Source organism: Dama dama, chromosome 21 (assembly GCF_033118175.1).
Source record: "Dama dama isolate Ldn47 chromosome 21, ASM3311817v1, whole genome shotgun sequence".
Classification (NCBI taxonomy): Eukaryota; Metazoa; Chordata; class Mammalia; order Artiodactyla; family Cervidae; genus Dama; species Dama dama.
Window position 1 is genome coordinate 16,483,896 of NC_083701.1, and position 12,644 is coordinate 16,496,539.

At 43.6% G+C, this 12,644-nt stretch overlaps 1 protein-coding gene across 2 annotated transcripts in view; it reads right to left on the minus strand.

Moving 5' to 3' along the window:
- FER1L6 (fer-1 like family member 6) overlaps positions 1-12,644 on the minus strand; it is a 169,563-nt gene that overhangs the window by 90,260 nt on the left and 66,659 nt on the right. For both annotated transcript variants that reach the window (XM_061123247.1, XM_061123246.1), the window contains 3 exons: positions 9,694-9,802; positions 8,639-8,822; positions 1,127-1,247 (listed from right to left, as the gene is read on the minus strand). In XM_061123247.1, the coding sequence (XP_060979230.1) occupies positions 1,127-1,247; positions 8,639-8,822; positions 9,694-9,802 (414 nt within the window). The remainder of the gene's footprint in view (positions 1-1,126; positions 1,248-8,638; positions 8,823-9,693; positions 9,803-12,644) is intronic.

The following is a 12,644-nucleotide window of genomic DNA, read 5'->3' on the forward strand; positions in this document are numbered from 1 at the left end:
GGCTCAGCGGTAAAGAATCTGCCTGCCAATGCAGGAGACAGGAGTTTGATCCCCGGGTCAGGAAGATTCCTGGAGGAGGAAATGGCAACCCATTTCAGTATTCTTGCCTGAAGAATCCCATGGACAGAGGAGTCTGGTGGGCTATAGTCCAAGGGATCACAAAGAGTTGGACATGACTTAGCAACTGACCATGCATGCACACTGTTTTGAATACTTTCGCACATTCAATTCCTCAAACAATTCTGAAGGAAAAGAACAAGATATGATGGGAGAGGGTAAGAGGAAATGTCAAACAGCTTCTCTGAGGGAGTGCTCGAACCTGAGCTATGGAGGCTGACTGGGCTTCCTTGGAGAAACATGAGGAAAAGCAGCCCAGGCAGAGGGAAGAGCATGGAGGTGGCTAGGAGGCATGAAGGAGCTTGGTTTCTTTGAGACACTTGAAAGGACACCATTGTGCTTGGAATAAAGTAAGGAGGAGGAGCTTGTGAGAGACAGGACTGGAGAGGTGGCGGGGCTTGACTTTGGAGGGAATTATCTACTAGTTGGAGGGATTTTATACTAGTTGAAATTAAGACCTACCAATTTTGTGAGAATGCTATCCATCCCCTGACCTTTGGAGATGAGGAAAATGGTCTATCCTTAGGTTCTGTGGGCCTTCCAGGTGGCGCTAGTGGTAAAGAGCCCACCTGCCAATGCAGGAGACTTAAGAGAGGTGAGTTCTATCCCTGGGTTGGGAAGATCCCCTGGAGGAGGGCATGGCAACCCACTCCAGTGTTCTTGCCTGGAGAATCCCATGGACAGAGGAGCCTGGTGGGTTACAGTCCACAGGGTCGCAAAGAGTCAGACATGACTGAAACGACTTAGCATGGATCATACTAGGTGCTATAACAGGTAGAAGCAGAGCAGGGATTTGAATTTGGAGAGTTTGATTTAAAGGTGAGGCATTTTGCAAAATGTATTCTCATTTCCCTGGATCTACATGGCAGGAGCCATACGTCATCCAAATGCAGAGGTCTTAATTCTTTGATATTGAAACTGAGGCCAAGACCCTCTACTGGGTGGGAGAAGATCCCCTTTGCCTCCCGCTTCCCAATATTTGAATCCATCACCTGTCAGAGTCACCTACCAGGAGGTCTGCCATCTTCTCCAGCATGTTGGACCAATGCAGCCTAAACGTCTGGTCTCCCCAAGAACTAACAAAGTAGACACAGGGCTTCTTGCCCTCAAATGGCAAATAGTTGTAATTCCTGGGAAAACACATTAGGTCTGGAAGTTAGGTGGCAATCAGTGTTTTTCAGGCAATTCCAGTCACATGTTCGTTTCGCACCTCCTGGGTGGGTTGGGGGAAGGATGGTGACATAATAGTCACACTATTAATTACATCTTTAGCCTTTACTTGAGGACCTATGAACACTAAACAATGAACAGTTATATGGCTACAATGGAGAGGTAGTAACGGCTGACACCCTCTGACCCAGGGCAAAGCTTAGAATGATCTCCAGAAGGCAGGATTTAATTGGCAAGCTCTCTTCAAGGAAAAATTCTCTTTCTAATTGAGAAAGGAGAGAAGGGAGAAAAACTAACATTTTCCTTTCCCTTTAATTCTATATGCTAAGAACTGACTGTGTAAGGATCCACTGAGATAACAGAGGTGAATGTATTTTAGAAACTGAAATAGCTAGAGTATTGTAAGAAGGTAATAATATTAATGAGGATGAAGTCATGTGCTTCAAACTCAACTTCAACATTTCATGGTTGCCATCCATCCAATGTTTGTTGTTGCTGGGCATTGGTGCCAATAATATATTGATAGGTGACCCACTTGACTAAGAAAGGACCGTAGAGATGGCAAAGTAGCTGGAAGGGGAGACATGGAGCCAAAGGGAATGGTTGATGGTGATGGTTGGATATGCTTAAATGATGAAGAGAAATAGATAGTTCAGAGGATGAGACTGAAGACAGAAAAGAAGGAACTAAATGGTAGGATTCAGTTCCCCAAGATGTGGATGAGGAAGCAGGTAAGACAGGAGAGATGTAGCCAAAGGCTGAAGTTCCTTGCCTAATGACAGCTATATTCTTACCTAGTTCTGCCCTCAGCCCCCTGTAATTTTCCCACAAACATCTGGGTCGGTGTGAAGAGAAACATGGAATGCAGGCAAGAGCACATTTCTTGTCATGGGCATTGGTTGGACAGGGGCCCTAATAAATGTGGACCGTGTTAGGAGTCAGGAGCTTCTAGAGGCTGGAGTGGAGGGAAAGTGAAAGAGATAGCTTTGTTTCCATTCCAAAAGCTACAGAGGACTTCAGCCTGAAAGAACACACGGTTGTTCTTTTTAGCTCTCCAACCTAAGTTTCTTTCAGAGGCCATAAAGTTAGCAAAGATGCTCTGTGGTCTGTTCTGCAGAAAACAAACCAGCAGGCAACCATTCAGAAGAGAAGCCAAATAAGTCCTTGGCAGAAACTGAGGTTATGATTACAGCAGGAGAACAAAATAAAACTTAACTAATAAGGAAGGTCAGAAACTGCTCCTTCCTTTATCTTGTTAAAAATGATGGCGCTGAGAAGAACAAATATTGTATAATATGGCTTATATGTGGAATCTAGAATTGATATAGATGAACATATTTGCAAAGCAGAAATACAGACACAAACATAGAGAACAAACTCATGGATACCAACGATGGGAGTGGGGATTGGATGAAATGGGAGCCTGGGATTGACATATATACACTATTATGTACAAAATAGATAACTGATCAGAACTTACTGTAGAGCACAGGGGACTCTACTCAATGCTCTGTGATGACATAAGTGGGAAAGAAATCTTTATTTTTCCTTTTGAACTTTTAATTTTGTATTGGCAGCCCTAGTGGTAGAGAACCCACTTGCCAATGCAGGAGATGTAAGAGACAAGTGTTTGATCCCTGGGTTGGGAAGATCCCCTGGAGGATGGCATGGCAACCCACTCTAGTATTCTTGCCTGGAGAATTGCATGGACAGAGGGACCTGGAGGCTACAGTCCATAGAGCTGCAAGGAGTTGGACACAACTTGAATAACTTAGCACATAGCCAATTAACACAGTTGTGATAGTTTCAGGTGAACAGTGAAGGGACTCAGTCATATATATACATGGATCCATTCTCCCCCCAACCCCTCTCTCATCCAGGCTGCCACAGCACATTGAGCAGAGTGGGAAGGAAAGCTTAAAAAGAGGGGAATATGTATATGTATAACTAATTTGCTTTTCTGTACAGAAGAAACTACCCAGCACTGTAAAGCAAACAAGTACGTGGGAAGTCGCTTCAGTTGTGTCCGACTCTCTGCGACCCATAGACTATGGCCCACCAGGCGTCTCTGTCCATGGGATTCTCCAGGCAAAGTAATTATACTCATATAAAAATTTAAAAAACAAATTATGGCACTGAGAATCCTGAAACTAAATAAATTCCTACTCAATGTTGTGCTTTGTCCCAAGGTTTCTTTGCTCTGGATGATTTTGTGCTAACAGTGTTCAGAGCCTCTGTGTCTTTGGCTCCCAGGTCCTCCAGGTCTTACTGGATCTACAGGGCTCAGGATGCAGTATTTTCTCAGGCAAATGACCGTGCAGATGGAGAGCAGCAGATGGGAGGGTCCCACATTGCCAGCAGGAAGAGAAGCCTAACAATTTGAATGGCTGCCCTGATGTGCCATCAGCCTTGTGACTCTGGGCAAGGGCAGGCCTGGAGCCCTGAGAATCCAACGATGAGCTGACTCTGGGCTGTGCTCCAGCCCCATATGTAAATTATATGTAAATGAACATGCTTTAGAAAACTGGAAAGCCCAGAGCAAACCCAAGGTGATGTTTCAAGTGTCAGACTAAACTGCTCCTTATAAAGTGGTATTTCAGTGGAGGCAACAGACAAGTTGTATGTGTGTGTATGCGCACATGTGTGTATGTGTGCTCACGGGTATGGACACTGTGGGTGCATAGGCATGTGTGTGTGTGGGCATGCACAAGTGTGTTGGGGTATATTCTATTATAGAACCTTCTAATTCAGCTGCTGCCATTCTTGGCTTGCCACTATGTGGATAGAGCTTCAATATAGTGACAGGAATATACGGAAAACCCCCTAACACCAGCATGACTTATTTTGATCTCTTCGAGTGAGCTGGTTAGTAGTAATGTGTGGCCCACTGGAAGGTTCTGTAGGGCTCTCATCTCTCCTTAAGCCCTTCCCACACTACATCTTCTGATATTACCACCACTATCAGCAATGGGCTAGTCTAACGAAGTGGGGATGTTTTCACTGCCTGGTCCCAGCGAAAGGATGCAGAGTACCACTGAGAGCCTCAGAAAAGCCTCCCAGAGCTGCAGATCCTGCTCATTGATGTCCTCAGGTTTGACATTGGACAGAGAAACTATTAAAGGACAGGGAAGTTTGGGGTCCTTTTTGGTGCATGTAAGGGAGGATCGGCCCCCAAGCGTGGCTGCCAGGAGGCCAAAAAAGACCCCAAAGAAGGTGGTCCATAGGAGGGGGAAGATGGTCCATGGGAGAGACAGGATTTAGAAAATGTGCAGCCATGCTCAGAAGCGAGAGGACACGCACCCAGGGTTATTTTCACTTACCCCTTCCTACTTTGTCCCAGATGATCGCTTCCATCCTTAAACTCATCCTCGCTCTTTAGTGTCACCTTTGTGACTTTTGCCAACTCTTCACCTCCTCCCCCTCCCTCTCTTTACCCCCATGGTACCCAGTGCCCAACCCGGTTATAGCACTTCCTTAGCTCATTCAAAAACAGGTACAAGTATCTACTACATGCCCGGTGCAGAGATGAGCAGATACAAAGGTGAACAAGACAAGTCCTTTTCCCTCTGACTGCACACCATCTAATAGAGAGACAGGCGAATAAAAACAGCTGAATGAAGTGTGATCAGTGTTTGATGGAGCTGAGCAAAGTCCAAATCAGCCTTGGGATTCAGGGAAGGGAACTTGAACTTACTCTTGAAAGGTAATGGGAGCTAGCCATTCTGAGGATGCCATTTATTGCCTGGCAGAGGCTAGAGCGTGTTCAAAGGTCCAGATGGAGCAAACAGCAGGATTCATCTGGGGAATGGCACTAGAGGACTGGTGGGATTTGGGGAATGACCGGAGTTTATTGTAGAGAAGTAGATGCAAAAAGAGGTGGCAAGAATACACAGAAGACCTGTACAAAAAAGATCTTCATGACCCAGATAATCACAATGGTGTGATCACTCACCTAGAGCCAGACATCCTGGAATGTGAAGTCAAGTGGGCCATAGAAAGCATCACTATGAACAAAGCTAGTGGATGTGATGGAATTCCAGTTGAGCTATTTCAAATCCTGAAAGATGATGCTGTGAAGGTACTACACTCAATATGCCAGCAAATTTGGAAAACTCAGCAGTGGCCACAGGACTGGAGAAGGTCAGTTTTCATTCCAATCCCTAAGAAAGACAATCCCAAAGAATGCTCAAACTACCACACAATTGCACTCATCTCACACGCTAGTAAAGTAATGCTCAAAATTCTCCAAGCCAGACTTCAGCAACACATGAACCAAGAACTTCCAGATGTTCAAGCTGGTTTTAGAAAAGGCAGAGGAACCAGAGATCAAACTGCCAACATCTGCTGGATCATCAAAAAAGCAAGAGAGTTCCAGAAAAACATCTATTTCTGCTTTATTGACTATGTCAAAGCCTTCGACTGTGTGGATCACAATAAACTGTGGAAAATTCTGAAGGAGGTGGGAATACCAGACCATCTGACCTGCCTCTTGAGAAACCTGTATGCAGGTCAGGAAGCAACAGTTAGAACTGGACATGGAACAGCAGACTGGTTCCAAATAGGAAAAGGAGTAGGTCAAGGCTGTATATTGTCACCCTGATTATTTAACTTATATGCAGAGTACATCATAAGAAACGCTGGGCTGGAAGAAGCACAAGCTGGAATTAAGATCACTGGGAGAAATATCAATAACCTCAGATATGCAGATGACACTACCCTTATGGCAGAAAGTGAAGAGGAACTAAAAAGCCTCTTGATGAAAGTGAAAGAGGAGAGTGAAAAAGTTGGCTTAAAGCTCAACATTCAGAAAACTAAGATCATGGCATCTGGTCCCATCACTTCATGGGAAATAGATGGGGAGACAGTGGAAACAGTGTCAGACTTTATTTTTTTGGGCTCCAAAATCACTGCAGATGGTGACTGCAGCCATGAAATTAAAAGATGCTTACTCCTTGGAAGGAAAGTTATGACCAACCTAGATAGCATATTAAAAAGCAGAGATATTACTTTGCCAACAAAGGTCCATCTGGTCAAGGCTACGGTCAAGGCTACAGTGGTCATGTATGGATGTGAGAGTTGGACTGTGAAGAAAGCTGAGCGCTGAAAAATTGATGCTTTTGAACTATGGTGTTGGAGAAGACTCTTGAGAGTCCCTTGGACTGCAAGGAGATCCAACCAGTCCATCCTGAAGGAGATCAGTCCTGGGTGTTCATTGGAAGGACTGATGCTAAAGTTGAAACTCCAATACTTTGGCCACCTCATGTGAAGAGTTAACTCATTGGAAAAGACCCTGATGCTGGGAGGGATTGGGGGCAGAAGGAGAAGGGGATGACAGAGGATGAGATGGCTGGATGGCACCACCAACTCGATGGGCATGAGTCTGAGTAAACTCCGGGAGTTTGTGATGGACAGGGAGGCCTGATGTGCTGCAATTCATGGGGTCGCAAAGAGTCGGACACGACTGAGCGACTGAACTGAACTGAACTGAACTGAGATGGGGATCAAATCAACAAAATATGGTCTCTGAGATTAATCCTGAAAGGTATAGGCAGGACTTCCCTGGTGGCCCAATGGCTAGGAATTTGCCTGCCCATGAAAGGGGCACAGGTTTGATCCCTGGTCTGGGAAGATTTCACATGCCACCGGGCAACTGAGCCCATGTGCAACAACTACTGAGTCCACACTCTAGAAGCTTCGAGTCACAACTAATGAAGCCCACACTCCCTAGAGCCTATACTCTGCAACGAGAGAAGCCACTGCAATGAGAAGCCCTCGAACCTCAACTAGAGAGCAACCCCTGCTTGTCGCAACTAGAGTCAGCCTTTGTACAGCAACAAACAACCCAGGAATGCCAAAAATTAATTAATTATTTATTTTTAAAAAACCACAAGCAGCCAATGGATAATGTCAAGCTGGGGGAGTGGGGAGTTCGGATGGATAGTTTGGTGATTTTCTTGATACAGGTCCAAGCCAAGTAAGAGGTGTTTAAAATAACTTATGCCAAAGATACCAATTGACCAAATTAAAGAAATGGCAATAGGGAACACACTTGAGAACTAGACTTGACCAGACTTCATCACTGATTGGTTGTGGGTAGGAAGGGAAAAGAGAACAATTGACAGATTTCCAATTTGTGGCTCAGAGGATGCAGTGAGTGGTAGGACCAGTCTCTGAGATGGGAAAGATAGGAAAAGGGGAAAAGCTGCCTGTGAAGACAATGAGTTTGATGACTCAGGGACACCCGAGTAGAGGTGCTTGGTCTGCTGCTCAGGAAGAAGGCCATCTAGGGAAATAGATGTGAGAATTCTTATTATTCTAACAGTGGTCAGTAAGCCATGGGTTCATGCCCAGAGAGACTGTCTAGATCCAGAAGAGTAGAGACTGATGAGAACTAGTGATGTGGTTCCAATCCCTTCACAAGTAATGAACAATGTTCTCTTATGACAATCCCATGAGATCATATTTTTTTTTTTACTCCTAGCACAAAGCTCAGAACACAGAAGGCTCTCACTACATGTGGCTTTCCTTTCTCATAAGACACTTGGTTGACATCACTGTCTTAAGACAAAATTCTATAATTTCACTTCTCTTTGCATGTTGAAATGTCATGTGGGTTAAAGATCGGTGAGGGTGCATGTAGGAGCCCCAGTTGTTTTCTGAAATGGTCTTTTTTGATGGCTAAGAATCATTTTTGAATTCTTCAGTTTGTGCCCCAAATAAGATAAGAAATGATGTAATTAATAATTCCACCAAGTTGAGTTTACATTGTGTTCAGATGACTATAATAACTGTTGATAGGATTTTGGATTGAAATTTTAACTTCTGACCTTCCTATCTTGTTGTGCTTCAAAATTATAGGATAAAGGGAGCTTCAGATATGGTAATAAGAACCATCATTGTCACTCTGTCCTTGAATGAATTAACTGGATATGTCATTTGGAGAATTGTCAACATGAGAATTCAGAGAGTGGCATTTATCCTGTTGGCCTCGTTTGCACCTTGCACCCATAACTAAGATAAAGAATGTTTCTAGTTTTAGAGAAGAACTGAATCAAACAGTCATGGAAATTGGTCAAGTTTCCACAGTCAGAAGTCTTGGCTACTCTTGCCTCCTGGGGCTCCTGTGCGTGCGTGCTCAGTCACTTCCGTCGTGTCCGACTCTCTGCGACCCCCTGGACAGTAACCCAGCAAGCTCATCTGTCCATGAAATTCTCCATGCAAGAATACTGGAGTGGGTTGACACTCCCTTCTGCAGGGGATCTTCCCAACCCAGGGATCAAACCTGCGTCTCCTGCATTGCATTTACTTGCTGAGGCATCAGGGAAGCCATCGAGGAAGCTATGTCTCCTACCTGTTCCCTTCTGTCATGAGTGGCTTCTCTGGGTGAGTGGTGGAGACCAGAGGAATGGCGACATCATGGGCTGCGTCCCCTTCTCCTTCGTGCAGAAGTGGCAGAGCGTCTTCTTCAGCTAAGTCTGCTGACTTCTTCCTACTCCTGTGATGCAACCCTCCATCAATCAGGTTCCCAAAATTACCTGTAGAGCCAGTAGCAAGGGGAGAAGGGCCAGATGTCAATAAGCAAAATCAGGCTGCTTGGCAGAAAGGATCCAAGCTTATGTCTTCCCAGGGCAGAGTAATAAGCTCTCAGTATGTGGTCAGATCAAAGAAATAAGATTAGCAGTGATACTAAGCCATCATCAGCTTTCATCTTAAGGTCTTTTTTTTGTAAAAATGACTTAAGTTACAGATTAACTGGATTTCATCTCCATTTTTTTCTTCTCCAAAACTTCCCAAATGTAAATCAAGACCTTCTCTGATGGAATACTCTTTCTTGGAGTGGTTTTTCCAGATGCACATCGGTCCAGGAAGACTGCTGGGAGTTATAACAATAGCATCTATTATATACATAGCACGTCATGTGCATTAATTCATTAAACCCTTGCCATAGCTTCATAAGGAATTATCACTATTCCCATTTTATAGATGAAGAAAGCAAGACCAAGAGAAATTAAGTGATCCTAGGGTCAGGGAACCAGGACTAGTAGTCCAAGTCTATCTGAATGCAAGCTATACCCTCAATCTTTTTATTTTAACTTACTTTTAATCGGAAGATAATTGCTTTACAATATTGGGTTAGTTTCTGCCATACATCAACAATAATCAGCCACACATGTGCATTTTTAAATTTTTTATTATTTTTTATATATATATATATATTTTTTTAATTTAAATAAATCTATCCCTTACATATTGACTCTAGACTGGACAAGGAGTTATTCATTTCTTCCTGAGGTGCAAACCTCCAACAGGATGCTACCATCTGCATGTAAAGAATTGATTCATTTATTTAAGAAAGAGATATAAAGTTCACGCCATGTTCCAGGCGCTATGCTTGTCTGCACTTACCAATAGAAACTTCAAAGCTAATGGGTTTATCTCCGATCCTCCGGTCGATCATGGTAGCTTCGAAAAATGCTCCAAAGAGTAAAAATTCCTCATGTTTTTCTGGTACAATCTATAGGAAGAAAAAAAATACATTAGATGGGCCTGGATCTTTTTATAGTAGAAGGAAACTGAATTAGTGAGGCCAACCTGATCCAGGGTGATTTATAGAAACCTGAGTCTTGGTGTCAGCCTGATACGGTACATCATTTCCACTCTAATCAGACTGGCAGGAACCAGGACCTACACACTGCAAATCCCAATTCAGCCATTCGCAATGATGTAGTCTCAACCTTACAATCAAATTTCCTTTTATTTTAAAGGTAAGCTTGCTATATGTATCTCGTTAAGAGATTGATATTTCAAGGAAACCAGGCGACACAACATCGCATTTCTGAGTGAGGAGGCTGAGTGAGCTGGAGCTTTTTATTCTGGGCTTTCTGGTTTTACCCTCAGATTTATTGAGCCCAACTGAAACAGCAGTAAGGTTCATTGAAGGAAATAAAGCAGCTGCAGTTTCAGAGGCTAAGAGCCCCATTCAATCAAGAGCTCTTAACTCTGTCTCTTTCTCTCTCTCTATTTTTTTTTTCTCGGCCATGAGGGATCTTAGTCCCCCCAATCAGGGATCGAAGCCATGCCCCTGTATTGGGAGCACAGAGTCTTAAGCACTGGACTGCCAGGGAAGTCCCCTTCTCTCTTTTTGAGACTCTTCCTTCACACACAAGCTCCCTGTGCTGCTGGCATCAGCAGGAAATGTTTCTATTCACCAGAAAGTGTAGGACAGGGTGGGTCCAGGTGCTAACTCTTAGTCACAGCACGTACTGCTCCCATCTGCCGCCACTGTGTCCCTTGGCTGTAAGTCAGCCCCTTATCACGCCTTCCTGAGGCCACGTTTACTCTCTGGGAGGAGATTAAAAATCACTCAGAGACCCAAAGGGAATGGAGGCCATGGAACCTGGAAGAGGGACCGCAGGTTCCAAGGCCACGATCCCCTCTTTAAATCCCAGCTCTGCTGCTTCCTAGCTGTTGACTGGGCAAGCCGTGTCCGCTCTCCAGGTGTCATGTTCCTTGTCTGTGAAATGAACATCATAGCAGGACCTACATGGGGAAGGAATGAGATCATCCATGTGCAGTACCTAGGATAAAGCCTATATACGCCAATGCCATAAGTGGAGTCACCGTATTTCAACAAATTATAATTCATGTCTTAATCCCATCCACCCTTCAAAATCCAACCCAAACGCCTCTTCTTCTGGAAGCCTCCCTTGATGCCCTGAGCTAGAAAAATGATGATGGTAGTGTTTACAAAACTCTTATTGTGTGTCAGATGTGGAGAGAGTGGCATGGAAACATATACACCACCATATGCGAAACAGATAGCCAGTGGGAATTGGCTGTATGACACGGGGAGCTTGACTGGTGCTCTTGACAACCTAGAGGGGTGGGATGGAGTGGGAGGTGGGAAGAAGGTTCAAGAGGGAGGGAACATATGTATACCTATGGCTGATTCATGTTCATGTATGGCAGAGACCAACACAGCATTGCAAAGCAGTTATCTTTCATTTAAAATTTCTGGATCACTATGTTGTACAACTGAAAATAACATGGTATTGTAAATCAACTATACCTCAATAAATTTTTTCACTTTAAATAAATAAACAAAAATTTTTAAAAAAGAATTTTACCTGTATTATCTCATGTAATTCTTGTAACTATCCTATGAGAGGGATCTTCCTATTCTATCCATTTAAAGGTGAGAAATTGTAGTTTCATGAAAGAGTAAGATATCTGTTCATAGTTACTAAACATGATTAATAGTAATTGAGCACTTACTATGTGCCAGGCTCTTTTCTAATAAGAACTTTGTTGTATTAAATCATTAAATGAAATAAACCTAAGGAGCTTAAATCACTTGCCCAAAGACTCCAACAGATACTTGTCCAGAGACTGGATGGTAACCATTGCACCATACTGCCACATCTTAAACCCAACTGTCTTATTTGGGAGCCCAATATTTTAATCCTTACACTGCACTGCACTGACTTTATCTTTACCTGCTGAAGGTACTTGATCACATTCTGCTTCCTATAGATTTATTTTGTATGTCTTATCTCCCCTTCTATACCATAAATTTCCTGCAGTCAGACTCTATCTTTATTCCTGCCAATGCTGAGGATTTAAAAATGGACACAGGGCAGGAATAGAGATGCAGATGTAGAGAACGGACTTCTGGACACGGGAGGAAAAGAGGAGGGTGGGACAAAGTGAGACAGTAGCATTGACATATATATACTACCGTGTGTAGAAGAGCTAGCAAGTAGGAAGCAGGTGCATAGCACATGGACTCAGCTCCGTGCTCTGTGATGACCTAGAGGGGTGGGGTGGGCAGGAATGGGAGGGAGGTTCAAGAAGGAGGAGATACATGTATCCTTACAGCTGATTCATGATGCTGTACAACGGAAGCTAACACAACATTGTAAAGCAATTATACACCAAGAGAAAATAAAAATAAATTTAAAAAAGAATAAAAATGAACACAAGGTTTTACAGAAGGGAGATAAGCTTTGATGGTGATGATGACGATGAGTTTAAAAAGCCAGCATTATAGGACCTCATTTGTCCAGATTCACAATGAGAGCAAGGCTGCAGCAAAGGAGATTAGAGCTGGGGGAACCTGGAGAGCTAAACAAGAAGATGCTACAAAAAATAGATATTATCATGTTGGTAAGGGCAAACTCTGAGCTGTTGGGGTTCTAGGGAAGGTAGAAGCTCCAGTGTGGTAGTTTTAAACTACGTCCACAAATTTTTGGAAAATCCTCCCCTTAAAAGGTGAAGCCTCATTCATTCCCCAACCTTGTTTCAATGTGGGCTGGACATGTGGCTCATTTCTAACAACTAGAATGTGGCATAAATGT